The sequence below is a fragment of the Dermacentor variabilis genome, chromosome 4 (genome assembly GCF_050947875.1).
Source record: "Dermacentor variabilis isolate Ectoservices chromosome 4, ASM5094787v1, whole genome shotgun sequence".
In the NCBI taxonomy this organism is placed as follows: domain Eukaryota; kingdom Metazoa; phylum Arthropoda; class Arachnida; order Ixodida; family Ixodidae; genus Dermacentor; species Dermacentor variabilis.
In genome coordinates, this window is record NC_134571.1 from 219,393,176 (window position 1) to 219,414,763 (window position 21,588).

The 21,588-nt window shown below is 44.0% G+C and overlaps 1 protein-coding gene across 2 annotated transcripts in view; it reads right to left on the bottom strand.

Moving 5' to 3' along the window:
* The window catches only part of LOC142580113 (transmembrane protein 117-like), a 161,048-nt gene that overhangs the window by 12,768 nt on the left and 126,692 nt on the right, over positions 1–21,588 (bottom strand). For both annotated transcript variants that reach the window (XM_075690930.1, XM_075690929.1), the window contains 2 exons: positions 15,321–15,476; positions 3,662–3,831 (listed from right to left, as the gene is read on the bottom strand). In XM_075690930.1, the coding sequence (XP_075547045.1) occupies positions 3,662–3,831; positions 15,321–15,476 (326 nt within the window). The remainder of the gene's footprint in view (positions 1–3,661; positions 3,832–15,320; positions 15,477–21,588) is intronic.

A 21,588-nucleotide genomic window follows, 5' to 3' on the forward strand; every position in this document is an offset into this window, starting at 1 on the left:
CCCTCATTGTGCCCACTTTCACTTGTGCTTGGTACGATGTTGGCAATGTAGTCTTCGTTTTTCGGGCTCTCCCGTGGTCGCGATGCCATCATCTGCACTCACAAAATCGCCGATCGTTGACTCGTCAACGGCTTCCGGAAATTCTGACAGCTCGCTCCAAACTTCGGCAACACCGGCAACGGCTTCATCGCACTCATAAGAATTTACAGTCATCACCGGACACGCGGAAGCCGGCATGTCTGAAGCAATTTTGGATGAACCACTTGTACACGGCCATGCATACGTGTTGGGCGCCACGGGTTCCGAGTCGAGAGTTTGTCCGCTTTAGCCCTAATCTCCCCCTTCAAGATCGTGCTGAGAGTGCTCCTCGGAATCTTGCATGCTGCGGGGTCATCCGACTTCTCACCGCATTCGACCCGATTTATGATTTCAAGCTTCACGGCAAAAAGCTAATTCTGCCACTCGATCACGGCAACATTGCAGGCAAAGGCCCACAAGCGCAAACAAATAAACCAGAAAAGCAGCGAGACAACTTGCATTTGTGCCATCACGACGAGGGCACAAGAGCCTCTGATTGGCTGACTGAGCAAGCGCTGCAGGCGTGCCAGGATAATTTCTTGTAGAGGGGTGTCGACGGCTCGCCCGACTCAGCGCGGTCACAGTAGGGAGACCAGTTGGATGGAACCGTACCACCGGGTTTCCCCGACACTGTGAGGGAAAGCCAACTTCTGGGGGCACTTTTGCACCGCTTGTCATTCGATATATCAGCAGTCGCTGCTATTTTTGTTCAATGTAAGCATAATTTTTGCTATATATACTCATTGTATACTATGTTCAGAAACTGTTCGATATACAGAATAATTAGATATAAACAGGTTCAATATAGTCGGGTTCGACTGTATAAGGTTTTAAGTATGTACATTGCAGCCGATCACAGCACATCGCTCGGCTGAATTTTAAGCCACCCCTACTCATTTGACATCATTCAACCCAGTCACGCTAGTTGGGCGAGCTACCCGATTGGCTGCCCAGGGCGCGTCATTAATAATTTTTCCAACTTTATGGTGAACAAATGATGTTGGTAATAGTTGGAATGTTAGTTAACCTGTTTCTATAAAAAGAAAGTAACAGAAAGAGAATGCACATGAACAATTTCTCACTACACTTAAGTGCTTCCGGCACACAGCAAGCGTCGTCTGCTTGTGTTACAACATGCTCCATTTTGACAAGAGCTCCACAGTCAGAGTCAGTTTCAGTCTTTTCGCGAGCACCATAATTCGACTTTGTTGCACTGTGGGCTGTAAACGTAGTGACTGGCAATATGTCAAGCTGCGACATTGTGTCCCTCTGCAAGGCAGCAGGCGAGCGGACTGGCTGCGGTGCATCAGACTGCCGCTATCCAATCGGCGCCAGGATTTGCGCATTTGCAGACATCACTTTACCTTTACACTGGAGGGTTACTACCGCAATAGCGTTTTTTTTGCTAGTCCGGTATTCAGGTAAACGCAAGCGCAAGGGGACAGGGCCTCGCCGTTTGACCGTACCGTTTCACAGGATGAGCAGAAGCGCAAATGTGAATGGTCTGCACGGTGCAGCCACCTGGTGGCACAGAGCTCAACCACACACAGTAGCAGTAACGGCATGTATTCTTCTTTGCTGCTGGTCTAAATTTTTCGCAGGAGTGTAATCATCAATACATTGTTTTTGTAAATGTTTAAAATGTTTTACATATTGGTCAAAGCAATATTAGCGCTTTGTTTGGCTGGTTAAGCCCTGCGCAAACAGGTGGCTAGATTGTGCATACCGATCATGCCGCTCATGTACATCTACGCTAAAGTTCCTTCATCAGCTTGAGTTTATGCTTCGAGTCATCCGTCGAAATGCCCAGCTCATCTGTGGTTACCGGAATACCGGACACGTTCGGCACTGCAACAGAATGCTCGCAACACATGCTGCTTCGATGGCTCTTGCTTGGGGTCAACTGCCAAGCAGCTGGCGGAGAGTTCGAAGAGGGTTCACGTGCTCGCTTCTAGAGAACTGGAAGTCGACAACACGACGTGCCATCATGACGCAGAGCCAGTAAAGGCAGAGCATAGCCCCGATCACTCAGCGAACGAGTTGAGGAGAAAATGCATGACTATGGAGGAGGGTAACATGTAACCGTCCGTAGCTCTCTTAATATGAGACACTTCACTGAAATTGTAGTGCGAATGATTAATTTTAGCTGTACCCTATGCATCTACAAGATTTGTTTAAACTGTTTCAGGGGCCCCTTAAAGGCTTTATAATGTTATCCTGAGATTCCATCAGGACTTTGAGTTTTCGAAAGCGGTAACTGATCAATGGCAAGTTCTATTTCTTCTTCGGCAAAAGGTCCATTGATCACAGAACAATCATCTTCTGACAGAGGATTCAACAGGGAGATGAAATTCATTAGAACCTCAGCATTTTGCATGTGAGTAGAGCTGAACAGCTATGTGTCATATCTCCAGTGATTGTGACAAGTGCACTGTTAGAATTTGTCTATAACATGCAAGGATTTTGCATGGTGATGCCCATGCAGTAATGCCGGACATGTTGGTTCGTCAGGGTGCAAGGCACAGTTTGTATATGAGAGAACATGACCACTTTCATAAGATTCAGCATCATGGTTTTGAAGATGGCTTTCAACAAGGATGATTTCATTTATGTATACACCAGGAAATTCTTGTTCGAGCTCATGGAGGTTATAAAAACGTTTCAACAAAATTCTTTCTTGCAATTTCTGTACAATGATCTAATAGAGATAATTTCGGTTGCTTCGTCTCAAATTTCTAGCTAAACTGTTTCCCAAGCTGTAAATGAGTGCAAATTTTTAAAGAAGCTAGATATTACCATTGAATGTGCATACAATATGAAGTATTAATTGATAATTAAGCTTACATTAAGCTTCCATAGTGCCCACTTCAGCCTGAAATTAGCGCGACTATTGTCGCCAAAGTGGGCTGAGTCAACCAGGAGGCTAGCAGATCACGGAGCAGGATGAAATTTTTTTTTTCTACTGAGAAGCTTTCATTCAGAGAAACCTGTATGGGCTTCCTTTGTAGCTTCGTGCCTCAGTCGGGTGGATGACAATTTTCCCTTTCAGCTACAAGAGTTGGGTGTGGCTAACTGCAGTGCGCTATCGTTCCTCACAATAATGCAGCAGTCACCTGCTGCAGGCGTCAAAATGTCGTCCTCACTGGATGTGTTCCAACTCTGGCCAGCATCGAAGACAGTCTACGTTGACACCGAAGAAGACAACTTCAAGCCCAAGTAATGGAACACACCTGGAACTGCTCGGAAGACATCGCTGTGACATGACGCCCCCTCGTGGTGACAAGAAAACTATTAGATCACATATTGGTGCATCGAATCTTAACTCTTTGCACGTGCGAACATATGAAAAACACAACGTGAATAGGAAAGTTGAACAGCACTTTCATGAGTGCAGATGACCTTCCCATCGAGTTTCCAAGCTTCCTGTTCTGCTCTTCTTTGGACAGCAAAGTAGCCTGTATCATTTATGACCTGGATGCTGTCTTTGCGAAGTGGTGCTATTTGACAGCTTCGTCAGAGTCCAAATGAGACTTAAGATGGCCCAGATTAGCACCGGGTATTGGAACACAGCCACGGTACATACCCCAAACATGGCAAATCCCATCAAGGACGGCATGAAGGCTAGCCCCTTGACTGATAGCGGGTATCCCAGGTAGCGCGAGTTCATGAGGATGTCCTCCTCAGCCAAGCTCTGGTTGGTGGCTGGGTTCAGCTGGCTCAGTCGATACTCCAGTGTCCACAGACTCCGGTTGCCTGCAGTAGAGCCATTGCACCACAAACTCGTAAGCAATCAAACAACCTGTATTGGAATCAGCCTTTTTCATGACAGCTCAAACAGTGCACACATGAATGTATAAGAATGACATTCACTGGTAGCAGATTTGCTTGCACTCATGTCGTCAAGTGCAGTGCAGCCATTTCAACAGCAAGATAGTGAAAGGAGGCGTGAACAAATGCTAGAAAATTATGGGATAATCTTCTATGCCAATTCAACCACGCGTGTTTTATCTTTAAACAGTTTGAGCAGGTGCATAGCCTCTTGCCAGGGTCTGCCTCATGAAAATGGCATCGCACAGGTACTTGAGTAGCATTGGAAATTGTGTGGCACTGGAAATTGAGTGGCATTCATTCTAAGGTAAGTACTTTCTTTCTAGTTATTGTGCAACTGTAATGTTACGCATACAGCAAACCCTTGTTGTGACTATGTTTGTGGTGGAAGCGGCACTTGGTCTTTTGGGGCAGTTCTGGGAGCATGATAAACTGCAGTTTGGAGCAAAAAATGTGTGCGTTCGGAGAAGAAAAATTTGCTGTTTGGAGTAAAAAAAAGAATGTTTTGGAGCCGTGTCTTACTGCTGTGGTACAAAGAGAAAGCTCTGTGTAAGTTAGTACTTGCTGAAACATTGCATTTAATATGTATTATACGAAGACAAGTATTTTTTCATGAACTTGCCCTTCCAGTTTGTTATTATATTAGAAGATGAAGATAAGCACGAACTTAATCCTAATTCACAGCTGACTTTGCATATTAATGAAGGGTTAAACCCCCCTCCCCCAAGCTGTCCTTGGCTTCATTATTCATTTCATCTGCTAAGCGTTTTATCTGTTACAGTGTTTCATTCACTAAACAAGTTTAATACGCACAGTGACCCAATTCTTTATTAATATGGTGCGAGCCCTATATCCTTGCACATTAATAATACTGCGTAAGGATATGCTCATGTGGTTAAAGCTAATGCTAGTCACAGCGTATGGTCTTCTAAACTTCCTTGTCCCATTTTTGAATTTTTTTCCCATGTTGAATCTGCCTAGTTGTAATAACGTGTGGCTTACATATTTGTTGATATACCAATAAGTGATCCCATGCAAGGCACGTTGAGCAGCTGTGCCCTCACAATCGTGTGTCACCATAATCACATTACATAATTATTATTGTGATAGCATTTATATGGACACTTCAGGCGAATTTCCACAGTCATCGTCAGCATCGCCGTGAGGTGCCGTACAATGTCCTAGTGCAATAAGGTGGCGGCCACGTGTCGTATATGCTGTAGCTGTGATGGAAAGTGTGCGACAGTGAGTCGCAAGGGATGGTTGCTTGGTGCGTGGCGCCTTCTCAGGCGCAAAATATATTCTCGATTCGGAGCAGGTGTGCGTCAGTGCAGGCTTGGCGCAATACCTGCAGTAAATGGCAATCTGGTGCAGCATGCAGCACGATTTCCTTCTCGGCGCAGTTTGCGCAGCCCTTCCATCACTGCCACGTCACCGAGGTGTGTAGTTTGTTATAGCTCAAATCATTTAATCCACTGAGAAGCATTGACTTGCACTTGTGGGATGTTCTCCATTGCAGGTGATCTGCACAGGAATCTGGTGAAGAGTGACACAAACACACACGCACATTCCTGTGCCCTTTCCTCGCAACATTTTCCATCCCTTTCTTATCTGTAGCGCCACCTGGCTGATGCCAGCGATAACAGCAGCACTGCAGTGTTAAAGCCAAAGAAAAAGTGTGAAAAAGATCAATTTTTTAAAAATTCTGTTGACTATGGTTAATTTGAGTTTTTTGTTTAATTCCACCCAAACTTTAGATCCTAAAATTGGCCTTCACCGAATAACTTCAACTTGGCCAATCAGCATGCACGTGCTTTTGACCCCTATGGTGACACCAATAGCAACCCCTTTAGTGGCAGCATGTCTCGGAGGAGGGACAGTGAACGTGTTGAATACACGCCACCTCCAGTCGAAAATGCCTATTTCCGACTTGCCCTAGACAGATTTTTAAGCAATAATGGTAGCTCACAATGCCCAATTACATTGGTTATCCAATTCTAATCTGCACCTTTATTTTTCCAAGAAAATTGGACAGAAAACTGACTGCTCGGTGCAATTGGATATGAAACCAGAACTGCCTTCATGGCATTCATATGCTATACCACATCACGCATTTGTATTGCCGTAAAGATGACTTTAGAAACCCGGCTGCCATTTTTGCAAAAAAATCCTGGTGTGCCTTATTTTCTATTTTTATTTAGGTGCTTTAATATCGCTTCTACATTAGCCTTCTACAATGGACACATGAAAAGTGGGTGTGAGTTACATTGGGGAGGGGGCGGGGAGGGGGGCGTTAGAATTGTGCAAGCAGTGCGTTGTGGCGTTTTTTCTGCATTTCGTTTCGACAATATTACAAACCACTCTGAATCTCTTATTGATCACATCTTGTGTAATTCTGAATTTAATCAGCAGGTGTTTACGATGTTACCATTGCAGATCACAACCCCAAGTTTCTTTTCTTACCTTGTAAATACATATCCTCTTTGTGTAATACACGCGATAGAAGATCTGCTTGTATAAATTATGAAGAAGTATGATGATTACTACAATGCATAGACTTTCCGAAAGTATTTGATTTGTGAGAAGTTCATACTCAGTGTGAAACACTTATTCAATGTATCTGCAATGCCATTAAGCAATCTACAAGGGTATAGGTATGTGCACCACGATTACGAGCGACCAGTGTGTCCTTGGATAACCAATACTATACCGGAAATATTAAAACAGAAAGATTCTTTTAACTAAATCAAACTGATATTACAGGAAGAGCTTTAAATACTTTAGAAATAGCTCAGTTAGTATGATTAGAGAATAGAAAAAAAATACTGTACTAACCTTATTAAGAAGGAGAGCGGTAATACGAAAAGAATATGGGAAATCATAAAAGAGGTTGTAGGCAAAGACAAAATACAGAGCATTCAACCTGATAAACCATTGATGCAAGTAGCTAATGATTTTAATTATTATTTCGCTAACCTAGCAATAAATTCAGCTAATCAGTTTTTATCCTGTAAACCCACACCTGCTCTACCTAGAATAGTTGACAATGACTTTCACCTAGAAGAAATAACACCAGTGCTGACAAATGGGGCAGAAACTTGGAGACTGACAAAGAAGCTTGAGAACAAGTTAAAGACTGCGCAAAGAGCGATGGAACGAAGATTGCTAGGCATAACATTAAGAGACAGAAAGAGAGCGGTTTGGATCAGAGAGCAAATGGGTATAGACGATATTCTAATTGACATCAAGAGAAAAAAATAGAGCTGGGCAGGTCATGTAATGCGCCAGTTAGCTAACCGTTGGACCATTAGGGCTACAGAATGGGTACCAAGAGAAGGAAAATGCAATCGATGACAACAAAAGACTAGGTGGAGCGATGAAATCAGGAAATTCGAGGGCGCTAGTTGGAATCAGTTGGTGCAGGACAGAGGTAATTGGAGATCGCAGGAAGAGGCCTTCATCCTGCTGTGGACATAAAACATGCTGCTGCTGCTGCTGATGGTGATGATGACGAACTTGTATCAACGATACATCAAATGCCTTTAAAGAAAGTGGCTGGTCACGATGGTATACCCACTAGGATTTTAAAAGACAATATAGACATTCTCTGCAGTCCAATATGCAATGCATCCAATCTAGCGTTAGCTTCCAGCTCGTATCCAGATATATTAAAAACAGCCAAAGTCATTCCCATATATAAGTCTGGAGATTCAAACCAACCAGAGAATTATAGGCCAATTTCCGTTTTGAGTGTGATAAACACTGTTTTTGAAAAACTAACTTACAAGAGATTGAAGTGATTTCTAACTGAAAACAATGACATTTGTCTGCAGCAGCACGGTTTTGTTCCCCCCAGATCGACATCAACAGCAGTCCTAACACTTTCGCAATTAATAAATTCTGTACTTCATCATAATAAAATAATTATAGGAACATTTTTGGATATAAAGAAGGCATTTGATACCGTTTCTCACTCTATACTATTGCAAAACTTGAAAGTTATGGCGTCACAAAGGACTCCCTAAAATTATTTTCCAGCTATTTATCCTCACCGAAACAACTGGTAGTAATGGGTGATTATTATTCTACATACATCACAGTCACCAGCGGAGTCCCACAAGGTTCAGTGCTCGGTCCTGTGTTAGTCTCATTGTACATTAATGATCTCCCTAATGCTCTTCAGAACTCAGACGTTCTAATGTATGCAGATTGCACAGCTTTATTATTCACAGGAGGCACACTTTCTGCAGTGCAAACGCATGTGACGTCCAAGTTATTAAGAATGTCCTCATGGCCTTTAGAAAATAAATGAACTTTAAATAGCAATAACACAAAGTATAGTTTTTCGATCGAGGAGAAACAACGTTGAAACCAGTCAAATTAATATTATGTTAAATAATAGACTCATCCAAAGAGTTGATTTGTTTAAATTATCTGGGTGTCATACTTAACCAGCATATACATTGGGTAGCCCACATTTGTAATGTATGCAAGAAGGTCGCATATGGTTGTTATACTCTAATTAAAGCAAAGCAATATTTATAAGATATTATCTTATAAATATCGTGCGACTGAACACTCTGAATAGCCACCCGGGAATGCAAGAGACAAGCAGACGCGACGAGCGGATCATACGACACTCAGGGCCTCTTGGTAAGCGCTGAAAAACTTTTCCCTTATTTATTTTTACACAAAAGTGTTAAGCGCTGTTCAAATTTACCGAAAATGTATCGCGCTCAAGACCGTGTGCATGCGTAAGATGCGGGAAACAAGAGGCTAGGGCAACTGAGAATTTACACTATGTCATGCAGCCTATACAGATCAGCAAAAACCCGCAAAGGTCGGACAAATTAGCGCATCTCTTACGCATGTAGGACCCTCTGGGCCGTACTTGTCGGCGACAAGGTAGCCTAGCCGTCTGCGGCATTAACTTACTGAGCTATTACGCTCGGTTGCGGTAGTCGGAAGTTCAAATCCGCCTCCTCATTTCTTATTCTTTCTTTCTTTTTTTCGTTTTTTTTTAACGATGGTGTATCTGCGTATGATATCCTCCATCCAGTGCACTACATCTGCAGGCTTGGAGTGGCGCCTGATACCGGAGAAGATGCCGAGAGCGAGTGGGGCTATACTAATCCAGGTACAAACAAATTAGGAAGGCCCACTAAGCTTGAAAAAAGACACTCCCTCACAAGAACAGGAACTGGCCTCCCTGATGCACTATTCGGCCACAACCTCCCTAATGAAATGATCTCCTTAATGAAATGGCCCTCAGTCCCCAGTGGCTGTGGAGCACGTGACCAAGGCGGCGGTCAGACTTGCAACCCAGCAGAGGGTGCTAAGAACACCTGGGTCCAGACAGGCCGCCAATGGAAACTGACCCTTGCAACGTTTAACACCTGAACCCTCTCGAGTGAGGCAAGCTTAGCAGGACTCTTCGAAGAACTATCAGACATTGGTTGGGATATTATCAGCCTTAGTGAGATTAGAAGAACTGGTGAGGCTTATACATTGCTGAATAACGGCCATGTCCTCTGCTATAGAGGTCTCCCGGATAAGAAGCGATATGGGGTAGGATTCCTAATCCATAAAGACATAGCAGGCAACATTGATGAATTCTACAGCATCAACGAGAGGGTAGCAGTAGTCGTAATCAAACTCAATAAAAGGTATAGATTAAAGATAGTACAAACCTACGCTCCAACGTCCAGTCACGACGATGAGGAAGTAGATCAGTTTTATGAAGACGTTGAATTAGCGATGAGAAAATTGCAAACGTGGTATACAGTAGTAATGGGGGACTTCAGTGCAAAAGTGGGGAAAAAGCAGGCGGGTGAATTGGCAACTATGGTGTCGATTATAGAAACACTAGAGGTGCGATGCTGGTAGAATTCACAGAAAGGAATAAGCTGAGAATAATGAACGCTTTTTTCAGGAAACGTAGCAACGGAAAATGGACCTGGAGAAGCCCTAATGGTGAAACAAGAAATTAAATTGATTTCATACTTTCTGCCAATCCCAGCATAGTACAGGGTGTACAAGTAATAGGTATGGTAAAATGTAGTAATCATAGGTTAGTGAGGGCCAGGATCCACCTCAATTTAAACAGAGAAAGAGTAAAATTGGTCAAGAAAGAACAGGTCAACTTAGAGGCAGTAAGGGTAAAAGCAGACAAATTTAGGGTGGTACTTGCAAACACGCCCAGCCTTAGAACACGCTCCAACGACCGTAGTTGCCAATTGCCTGTTCACCCGCCTGCTTTTTCCCCACTTTTGCACTGAAGTCCCCCATTACTACTGTGTACCACGTTTGCACTTTTCTCATCGCTAATTCAACATCTTCATAAAACTGATCTACTTCCTCATCGTCGTGACTGGACGTTGGAGCGTGTTCTAAGGCGTTGAAGCCTTAGAACAGAGAGATGATGATGATGACATAGAGTTAATGAACGAAACCGTAACAAGGCTGGCTTCAGAGGCAGCAATCGAAGTGGGAGGCAAGGCAACCAGTAGGCAAGCTCTCCCAAGTAACAAAGGACCTAATAAAGAAACGACAAAGAATGAAAGTGTCCAACTTAAGAGATAAGACAGAATTCGCGGAACTGTCGAAACCGATTAACAAGGTGAAAATAAGTGATATTCGAAACTATAACATGAGAAAGACTGAAGAAGCCGTAAAAAATGGACGCAGCCTGAGATCAGTGAGAGGGAAACTTGGCATAGGTCAAACCAAGATGTATGCACTAAAAGATAAGCAGGGTAATATCATCAGCAACCTTGAAGATATAGTAAAAGCAGCGGGAGAATTCTATACTGACCTTTACAGTACCCAGACGACTCAGGAGCGCTCTATTCAAAACAATAATGAACAGTATACAGAAACTCCTCCTATAACTAGAGATGAGGTCAGAAAGGCCTTGCAAGACCTGAAACGGGGAAAAGCAACAGGAGAGGATGGAATAACAGTCGATTTATTCAAAGATGGAGGAGACATGCTAGGAAAACGGGCGGCTCTTTATATAAAGCGTCTGTTGACTGCAAGGGTCCCAGAAAACTGGAAGAATGCAAACATTATACTAATCCACAAAAAGGGCGACGTTAAAGAACTAAAACACTATAGGCCCATTAGCCTACTCCCAGTATGATATAAAATATTTACCAAAATAATCTCCAATAGAATAGGGACAGCACTGGAATTTAGTCAACCTAGGGAGCAGGCTGGCTTCAGGAAAGGTTACTCTACAATGAATCATCTGCAGAGTACAATAAACCTCTCTGTATGGCTTTCACAGATTATGATAAAGCATTTGATTCAGTAGAGATACCAGCAGTCATAGAGGCATTGCGTAATCAAGGAGTACAAACCGCTTAAGTAAATACCCTAGAAAATATCTACAGAGATTCCACAGCCACCTTAATTCTACACAAGAAAAGTAGAAAGATACCTATAAAGAAAGGGGTCAGACAAGGAGACACAATCTCTCCAACACTATTCACTGTGTGCTTATAAGAAGTATTCAAGCTATTAAACTGGGAAGGCTTAGGAGTAAAGATCGACAGCAAATACCTCAGCAACCTTCGTTCGGCCGATGACATTGTTCTATTCAGCAACAATGCAGACGAGTTACAACAAATGATTTAGGACCTTAATAGGGAGAGTGTAAGAGTGGAACTGAAGATTAATATGCAGAAGACAAAGATAATGATAAATAACCTGGCAAGGGAACAAGAGTTCAAGATCGCAAGTCAGCCTCTAGAGTCTGTGGAGGAGTACGATTACTTAGGTCAAGTTATCACAGGGAACCCGGACCGTGAGAAGGAAATTCACAGAAGAAAAAAAATGGGTTGGATCGCGTACGGCAGACATCGTGAGCTCCTGAATGGGAGCTTACCGTTATCATTGAAAAGGAAAGTATACAATCAGTGCTTTTTACCGATGCTGACATACGGTGCAGAGACTTGGCGGCCGACAAAGAAGCTTGAGAACAAGTTAAGGACCGCGCAAAGAGCGATGGAACGAAGAATGCTAGGCATAACTTTAAGAGACAGAAAGAGAGCAGTTTGGATCAGAGAGCAAACGGGCATAGACGATATTCTAACAGACATTAAGAGAAAAAGATGGCGCTGGACAGGTCATGTAATGCACATACTAGATAACCTTTGGACCATTAGAGTAACAGAATGGGTACCAAGAGAAGGGAAGCGCAGTAGATGATGGCAGAAGAATAGATGGAGTGACGAAATTAGGAAATTTGCAGGTGCTATTTGGAATCGGTTGGCGCAGGACAGGGGTAATTGGAGATCGCAGGGAGAGGCCTTCATCCTGCAGTGGACATGAATAGGCTGATGATGATGAATATTTATTCATTTCTTTATTCAGTGAGTGCCTTCCTTTGCCAAAAAGGCGTTACAGCAGGGGGGTTACAGACTTAAACAATTCTTCGTCTATACAGCACACTTGCGTCTCTTGTAGCCGGTTCCAATCTCTGATATTCATCACAAAGATAGAATTGTAAAACATAGTTGTCCTTGCACAGTACTTTTTCACTTTGTGTCGGTGGTCATTTTGACTGGATATGTAATTGGGTTTATCAAAGTAGCTATTATGAGCGATTCTAGTGTTACTATGAAAAACACAAAAGAAAAACTTCAAGCGCAGTTCTTTTCTGCGCAAAGAAAGCGATTCCCAACCCAATTCTGTTTTCATAGCAGTACAGCTGTCTGTCCTCTTGTAATGCCCTTAAACAAACAGCACAGCTCTATTCTGAATTTTTTTCAAGCTTATCTATAGACCTGGCCTGCATCGGGTCCCATACAGAGCATGCATACTCCAAAATGGGCCTAACACATGTGTGTTAGGCTGTGTTCTTTAAGTTCTGTGGTGCCCATCTTAGGTTCCACTGGATAAAGTTAAGAGCCCTTGCTGCTTTACCAACAACATAATCAATATTGGCATTCCATGAACAATCATGTGATAAAACGCCAAGATAATTGCATGTTGGTTTGGTAGTAATCACATTCATATTTATGGTGTATGCTGTTTCTATGTTTTTTTTTCTTTTTTTTTTGAAACATGCATGTGAATACACTTTTTTGAATTCAACGTCATTCGCCACTTTTGACACCACCTTGTAATACGATCCAAATCGTCCTGCAAGGAAACGCCGTCACTTGCATTACTAACCTGCCAATATAAAATACAATCGTCTGCACACAAACATATCCACAACGAAATACCCACAGAAATATCATTAGCAAAAATAAGGAATAAGAGTGGCCCAAGGACGGAGCCTTGTGGCACGCCTGATGAAACATCAACACAGGATGAACACCTCCCACTTAAGATAACACACTGATGCCTGTCGAACAAGTAATTGGTTATCCAAGTTAGTACATTCTGGTGAAAATTTTGAATCTGCAGTTTGACGAGGAGAAGAGAGTGCAACACGGTGTCGAAGGCTTTTCGAAAATCTAAAAACACAATCTGTTTGCCCACTCTCGTCGGTATTGGAAGCCAGCCCGTGAAAGAACTCTACAAGTTGCCTGGTACAAGAAAAACATTTGCGAAAACTGTGCTGCTCATTTATCAGAACATTATTATCTGCAAGATGGGTCAATATGTGCTTAAATAGCATATGTTCAAAAATTTTACACAATATTGATGTTGATAAAATGGGCCGGTAATTTGTTACATCCTTTCTTGAGCCACCCTTATGAACTGGAACAACATGGGAAATTTTCCAATCATCAGGTAAAGTGCCTGTTGAAAGGGACTTTGAGTAAATTATGTAAAGAGAAAGCAAAATGGGCACAGCACATCGCTTCAGTACACGAGGAGAGGCACTATCAGGACCAACTGCTCTGAATTCGTCTTGGCTTTCAAGAAGAGAATGTATGCTGCGAACACTCAGTTCCACCGGTGGCATCAGTGGAAACGTGCTTGGGTGCGGTTGGGAAGGAGCGTCATGCTTGGGTAAAAACATGGATAGGAAATATGTATTTAAAAATGTGGCTTCAGCTTCCTCATTGACCATAACCATATCATTAAAATTCAGTTCGCTGACTCCAACATTATCAGATCCGTACTCCTCGATATAATGCCAGAACGACTTGGGATTAGTTTTCATTTTATTATTGAGGCCCTCGAAATATTTCTCTTTTGCTTTTTCCACACTTGATTTATACTGCTCCGTTAATGCTTGTAATTTTTTCGCGTGCTTCCAGTTTGCTTTCATTTACGGAAAACTCGTTGCCTTTTCTTGATTTCTATCAAAATATCAGACATCATCCATGGCTTCTTGCATTTATTAAGCTTGCCTGCTTGTATCGCAGGTATATACTTATCCACAAGGGCTAACATCTTATCTCTAAACTTAAGCCATAAATCGTTTACACTATTGTTTTCAGCAAGGCACTCAAACAGGGGCAAATGATCTTCTAGCTTTTGAGCTACGCTTGAGTAGTCACCTTTGCTGAATAGAAAAAATCTTTTTTGTTGCACAACTTAAGGTTCTTCTACTTTCTTTTTTAATGTCTGCAACTGCCATGTGGTAATAACACTGACATTATTCACCAAACTGGGGGACATTGAGAACACGAGGTCTAGAATGTTATTATTTCTAGTTGGGCAAGTAACAAACCGAATAAGACCAAAATTGTCGATTATATTTTTCATTTCTATGTTCACATGGCACCCAGTACTCCTTACCCATATTCCATGACACCATTCTAAGTCTGGCAGGTTAAAATCACCAGCAAGAATGAAAGGTCTGCTTGAAGCTTCCGAGATAATTTCATTCAGCGACTGAAGTGTATTGTAGGCCGAGTTCGGTGGTTGGTGAAATACACCTACGGCGAACGAAGAATTATCATCTAGGGTAACTGTGCACCAAAAAGATTCGACATCACACAGGATGTCTAAGACGGCAGATTTCAGAGAACTTCGAACAAATAAGAATACACCGCCCCCATGGCTTGGCCTACCTCTACGATATGCGACAAATTCACTCGGAAACACCTCATGATTGCCGATATCACGGTTCAGCCACAATTCCATGCCAATAACTATGTGAGCTCTAACCGACTCAATTATTCCTGCCAATTCTGCCATCTTATTCCTTACACTTCTACAGTTTATTACTCAATTACTACAGCAAAGTACTCAAATCCCTTTACTATGCGTTTTGTCATAGCCATATTAGTTATTGTTTAGAATCATGGGGCGTGACTTACATGACATACTTACAACCTTTACAAAAACTACAGAAAAGGGCTCTGAAGATAATTAGCACTTCAAATTATACCAGTGATATTTTTAAAGGCAAATAAAGAAAAGGAAGAAAGAAATAACACCCGGCCCTGCAAGTGCACGTGGCATGCTCGTAGTAAGCATGCACTGGAATGACTCCTGCTGCTCACCCGTGGCTAGTGTGGCATAGTTGACCACAGTGTGCACCTTGTTGTCGGGACCAGTGTACTGGCCGTAGTCCTCCGGCTGGTAGAAGATCTGGTTTTTCCACATGTTGAGGTCCAGCAGCATCACCGCCACAATGATGCCATAGTTGAACCACTTGCCTGCAGCACCACCGCAGTTTGTCAGCAACATACTCCCAGCTCCTCCACTTTAGAACATTTTCTCTTCTTGAAGTGTAACTTGACTAGCCCCACCCCCCCTCCAAAAAAAAAAAAGAAAAACACTGTTCAATGTCGTGTGGCATCTGGGATTTTTTTGGTACTCAAGTCATTACATTAACACATTAATTGTAGCTGCTTTGCTTCAAGTCCCGATTCCTGTGTGTTGTAACTTGCCACCAGGTCATTTGTCACTGCATTTCTCTTTCGTTCCAGAGATTCCACTGGGTTTGCAATAAAAAATAGTGAGAATCCTTAATTTGCAATGAATCGGTTTGCGACATGATCGCATTTGCACTGCAGGAAAAGCCTGACCCTCACCACAGTGAACATTATGTTAATCAGCTGATGGTACATCTGTTGTGGAGTTCACTCTATCCAACACAGCTTCCCTGCCAAAAATTGTATGAAGTTGAAAGAGCTATGACTTTCTGATGCCTTCCACTCTAACTTACAGAAAAAGAGTTACGTTATGAAAAAAATTGGAGGCTTATCAAGGTTAAGCCCAGTGGATGCGAAGCATCCACTGGGCTTAACCTTGATAAGCTCCAATTTTTTGATAAGCTCCAATTTAACCTTGATAAGCTCCAATCCGACGGCACGATATGAGGCCCCATCTGCAGCCGGTGTGACGTCATCACATGACGTCACATCATGCGATCTCACTTCAGGGTCAATGGTGGCCACCGCCGGGAGGCGACCGACGGCGCGATATGAGGCCCCATCTGCAGCCGGTGTGACGTCATCACATGACGTCATGTCACGTGACCTACTTGAAGGTCACTTGAAGGTCAATGGTGGCCACCGCCGGGAGGCGACCGACGGCGCGATATGAGGCCCCATCTGCAGCCTGTGTGACGTCATCACGTGACGTCATGTCACGTGACCCCACTTCAGGGTCAATGGTGGCCACCGCCGGGCGTCGCGCGAAGGCCCGAAACCTACGTTAATATGCTTCGCATAAAACAAAAATTACTGATTATAATTATAAAATTACTTATTTAAAAATGTAATTGATTACAGTGACAAATTACTGGCCCACCAGAAGTAATTAAGGAATTGCTCAAATGTAATTTATTACTTTCCTGCTACTTTACTCCCAACTTTTATTAAAAATAGAACGAGCTGGCGAGGCTGTGTTAGTGCATCCTCTGCAGTCTTTCACACATTTACCTTCACTTACAATTGCCTTTCAAAATTTTCATCGTTATTGTTCCTTGTTTTCTGGTGAAGACATGAGCAGTGACACTGAAAACTCGGTTGATGCGTGCGCGAAATAGAAGGGGGGTGTTATAACATGCAAACACCTTGCACACAGGACTGGTTGCTCAATGCCACAATGCTCCCATCTGGGTTATTTCAGCACTTCATCGTTGCTAAGGCTTGAAGAAGGCACTCCTGGTAGGATCAATGAAAAACTGGAAATATTGTCTGTAGGTGATTTTCTGGTGTCAGCGTTCCGAGTGGTCATTGCTATCGAGGCATAGCAATGCTGTTTGAACTTGTCGGTTAACATTGGTTGCAGTGTTAATACATGTAACCTAGCCAATGAAGAAGCGAGAAAGGTGATTCCAAAGATGAAGAAGTGGGGGCTGGGATGAGCTGAAATAAACACTGATGGCTGCCTTGTTGGTCTAGTTACCTGTTCTGTTACAAATTTGGCGCAGTCGCATATGGAATCTTATGCTACTCGCCTGAGCCACACCGATTTTCTATGGACAATGCGCATCGACGTTACAGTTTCCCGTGATGAGCCGGTGAACGTTGCACAGTGCGTCACGGTGAAGAGCGGTCCTGTTCGGGTGATCACTGGCTATATTTAACTCTTACTACTGCAACTTGTCTACCTTAAGTCGAATGCTGGCAAGGGCTTTCATGATTGCCATGAGTGATCCCAGCATGACGCAGACACCGTGCGTTCATGCGAGCTTCGTGGTTCCACCGCAGCAAATTCCATCTTCACGAAAGCGAGAGTTAACTTCTCATAACTGCGATTTAGAGGACCACAGTGCAAATGCACTGATGCACAATATAATGAAGTTGCAAGAAGCGAATAGCCGGCATCAGCAGCAACTATTTGATTTTTTATTGCAAGCAAACTTTCAGCAAATGAGGAAGACACCCATGCAGCTTGTCAGGCCGGAAGTCTACGACTGGTCCTACACAGGAAGTGCCGGGAATGGCTTGATTTTTACGAATATGCCTGTGACAGGAATTGCTGGGGAGAGGATAAAGACGAAACTTACGAACATACGTCTATACTTGAGAGGTAGTGCAAAGATTTGGCACGAGCTTCGAGCTTCTGAAAAAGGTGAACGCCCATGGAACGAGTGGAAACAGAGCTTTTTATTTTCATTTGGTGAGAACAAGCTTCAAACTGGGATAAAGCTATGTCTTACAAGTACAACTACGAGCCGGTTCTTGACCATTTCTTTGAGAAATGGAGAATGCTGCATTTAGCTCTGTCTGCTCTACCCCAGGCTTCATTGGTCGCGCTCATAATGCTGGGACTTCCGGAAGACGTGCGGTGTTGTGTTTAGCTTCGAAAATCAAACAACACAGAAAAGTTACTACAGAAGATAAAAGAGCTGTGTTGTAATGTTGAGCAACCTGTGAGCAGTTATGATAATGTGAAATCCCAAGATGAACTGGCGCCACCGAATAAACAAGTCGCATATCAAGAGGAGAGTGGGAAGGCAGCTGCACACACCTCTGATTACAATACACCGGGACCACAACACAAAATATTTCTTGTAGAGCGCACCAACTTGGTATATGTTCCAGTGCATGTACTAAATGGAAAAGAAGTCAGCGCATCGGTCGACAGTGAAGCTTCCATCACCGTTGTGAACAAGAAACATATTCTGGACTTCAACCCAGTGAAAGATTTTCCAGTCAGTGTGTATGGATACGACGGCAAAAAGCAAGTGCACAATGAGTGGGCAGAGGTAATCGTCACGTGTCAGAGCAAGAATATGAAAACCAAAGCGTTGGTCCTCGATGGAGTAAAATACCCAATGATTTTGTCATGCCCAGTAATGCAAGAGCTCCGTCTAAATCTTTATTAGGATGGCCAAGTTACTACTCAATATGACCACCAGTTGTCATTGTTCTCCCTATTTAGTGAAAGCCTTCGGAAGCCTGCTACAGCACATGATGTCACCAGGATGTACCCGGAGCTCCTCTGTGTAGCTTCAAGGGGAGTACGGAAGCGCGATTCAAAGACGGGACAAAAGAAGACACAAAGGGACACACACAGAGTCTTCTTTTGTCCCGTCTTTGAATCGCGCTACCGTACTCCCCTTGAAGATGCATTACCAACAAGCCCACATTGCAACCCTCGTGTCCTCTGTGTAGGAGGTTATCCTAAGGCTACATTCAAGTTTAAACTACCATGCGAGCTTCGAGATACAACAGTTGTGAAACGCAAGCCTTACAACATGTCGCGAGATAAGAAGATATGGCTCAAGGAAGAACTGCAAAAGAAGCTCGACGCTGGTGTTATCCGACTGTCCACACGTCTACCTTTGCATTACCCATCACTATAGCACCGAAAGAAGACGGAATGTATAGACTTTGCGGAATGTATAGACTTTGCACCAATTGCCGTCAAATTAACAAACTGACCTGTTCCCTTTCCCGATGCCGCACATCGACGAAATTATCAATGAAATTGGTGGTCGTAGCGTCTTCTCTCGCTTGGATCTTTACAAGGGCTTTTGGCAAGTGCCTTTAGTAGAGAAGACTAAAAAGTTTTAAGGATTTATGACACCTTTTGATATATATGAATATTGACGTGTGTATTCTATGCAGAAGACAACAAGGATAGGGACATTAACAGACTTCATCTCGTGGGTCAGTGAGATTCGGCGAGGACTAAGAAGACGTGTCTCTGGCCTGTTTGTTTTTCAACAAGTACTCCTGTGGTTCTTGAAGAACATCTCCATCTCTACTGTCCGCGCTGTACTGCGACACTGGTGGAGGTGTGGGGTACTGACCGCGCCTGATGCTCCGGAGTCCTTCTGGGAGTCGTTCCTCTAGCCCGGACGTGTTATCACCATTTACAACACCCGTGCATCGCTTTAGTCGTCAACTGCTAGGCCTTGCCCCAGAGTTCTCCCCTCTTCGACCGCTTCTCTCCAGGAGCTCCACACATCTCGCAATGGCCGAAACCAGCCCACCGCAAGCACCTCAAAGCAGCCGGTTTTCCAGTCCACAGCAAGTAACCGTTCTGCATCCTCTGGTTCCCGATCGCAATCGCGGTGCAGTCTTTGAAGACATTGAAGACTGGCTTGACAAGTATGAACGCGTCGCACTGGTTAATCAGTGGACTGAGCAGAAGAAGCTCTCCCACGTCTACTTCACCCTTGACGACAGTGGCCGTACTTGGTACGACAACCGCGAAGCTAGCCTAGCGACATGGAACGACTTTCGTCAGAAAATCACGGATACTTTTGCAAGTCCTGACCGACGCGACCGCGCCCAGCAGATGACGGAGCTATGGGTACAACAACCTAATGAGTCGGTCACAATGTTCGCTGAGAACATGGCCCGCCTCTTTCGTAGAGTCGAACCGAACATGACTGAAGAAAGAAAGTTGCCCAACCTCATGCGAGGTGTAAAAGAGCAGTTGTTCACGGGGCTAGTGCGTAATCCACCAGTCACCGTTGCTTACTTTATCAAAGAGGCTACGGCTATTGAGCAAGCCCTTCATGAGATGCAGGCAGTACGATCGACTGTCCACCAGCACCACAATCAATGCCGCCGCAGTGACTAGCGAGTATCAGAACCCCTTGCGGAAATTGATCGGAGAACTCGTCCGAGAGGAAATTCAAAACATTTTGACACCGACAGTGGATAGACCCGTAGCGTCAATCACCATAGTGGTGCGTGACGAAATCAGGCAGGTGTTACCGGTAGCCGATCTTAACCCTTTGAAGGTTTTAGCCGTACATGTACGGCGGCGGTTTTCTGTCCCGCAAGGTCTTAGCCGTACGGGTACGGTTCCGACCCTCCGTTTGAAATTTCGCGCCATAATGACGATACGTGCTCACCGGGAGGTGCTGCCACCTCTTAGCACTTACAAGATGCGTTTGAAATTGGTGCTACCTTCTTGGGGAGATAAACAGAGCTGATTGCTAGCTTCAACGCGTTGCTCAGACTGCGGCAACGCCCCTTTGGCGGTTTCGGTTTTGCCATGTGATCGCAACGGAGGTACGCGAAACGTCAATTTTTTCTTTGTCGGCACTCTCTTGCAGGGCGGTGGAAGTTGATTTCTATCTTGATTGTCGCTGCTCTTAGCTTGTTTATCACCACCGCTCACGAGGTATTCTCGCTTTCTGCGGCAACGCGCTTACGCGAGAGGGTGCCTCAGACCTCTGCCCAAGGCAGCCGCACGCAGAGATGTGTTCGCCAACACAACTCCTCGCTCCAAGAGAACAGACACGCATTTTAGGTGTGCAGATTGCGATAAGGCGCTGTGCGCAGAACCGTGTTTCAAGGAGTACCACCCTCGGAAATACTATTGAACATTTTGCAGTTCTGAGTGATGCCGACACCAAAATACTGTTCCTAATTATTTTTTACTATTTATTCCCGACTTTATACATCTTGTACATTCAAGATCCACAATAATGTAATTTGACCACCTGGGAAAGTTTTTTTCAAAATAATTCGACCCTCAAAAGGTTAAAGATCACCAGTGTCCCATGACTTACGCAGCCGCTGTCCGATGTCCACCACCTGTTACAATCACACCACCGTACCACAGCCTCTGACAGCCACTCCTTGGTCGCCGCCGCAAGAGGAGGCTTCGAGGCGCGCACCCATTACACAGCTACAGTGATACCACCAGCCGCCATTCACAGCGCCTTGGTCAATGCCGCAACATGACACCACGCGATGACCGCAATTTCGGAGAACCAACGCATGGCATTGATAAGCGCCCACTCTGTTTTTACTGCGGAGGCGCCGGCCACATTTCGCGTCATTCCTGGCATCGCGACACATCATTTCGACCTTTCTTTTTCGTGGTCCTATGGTCGACGTGCAAATG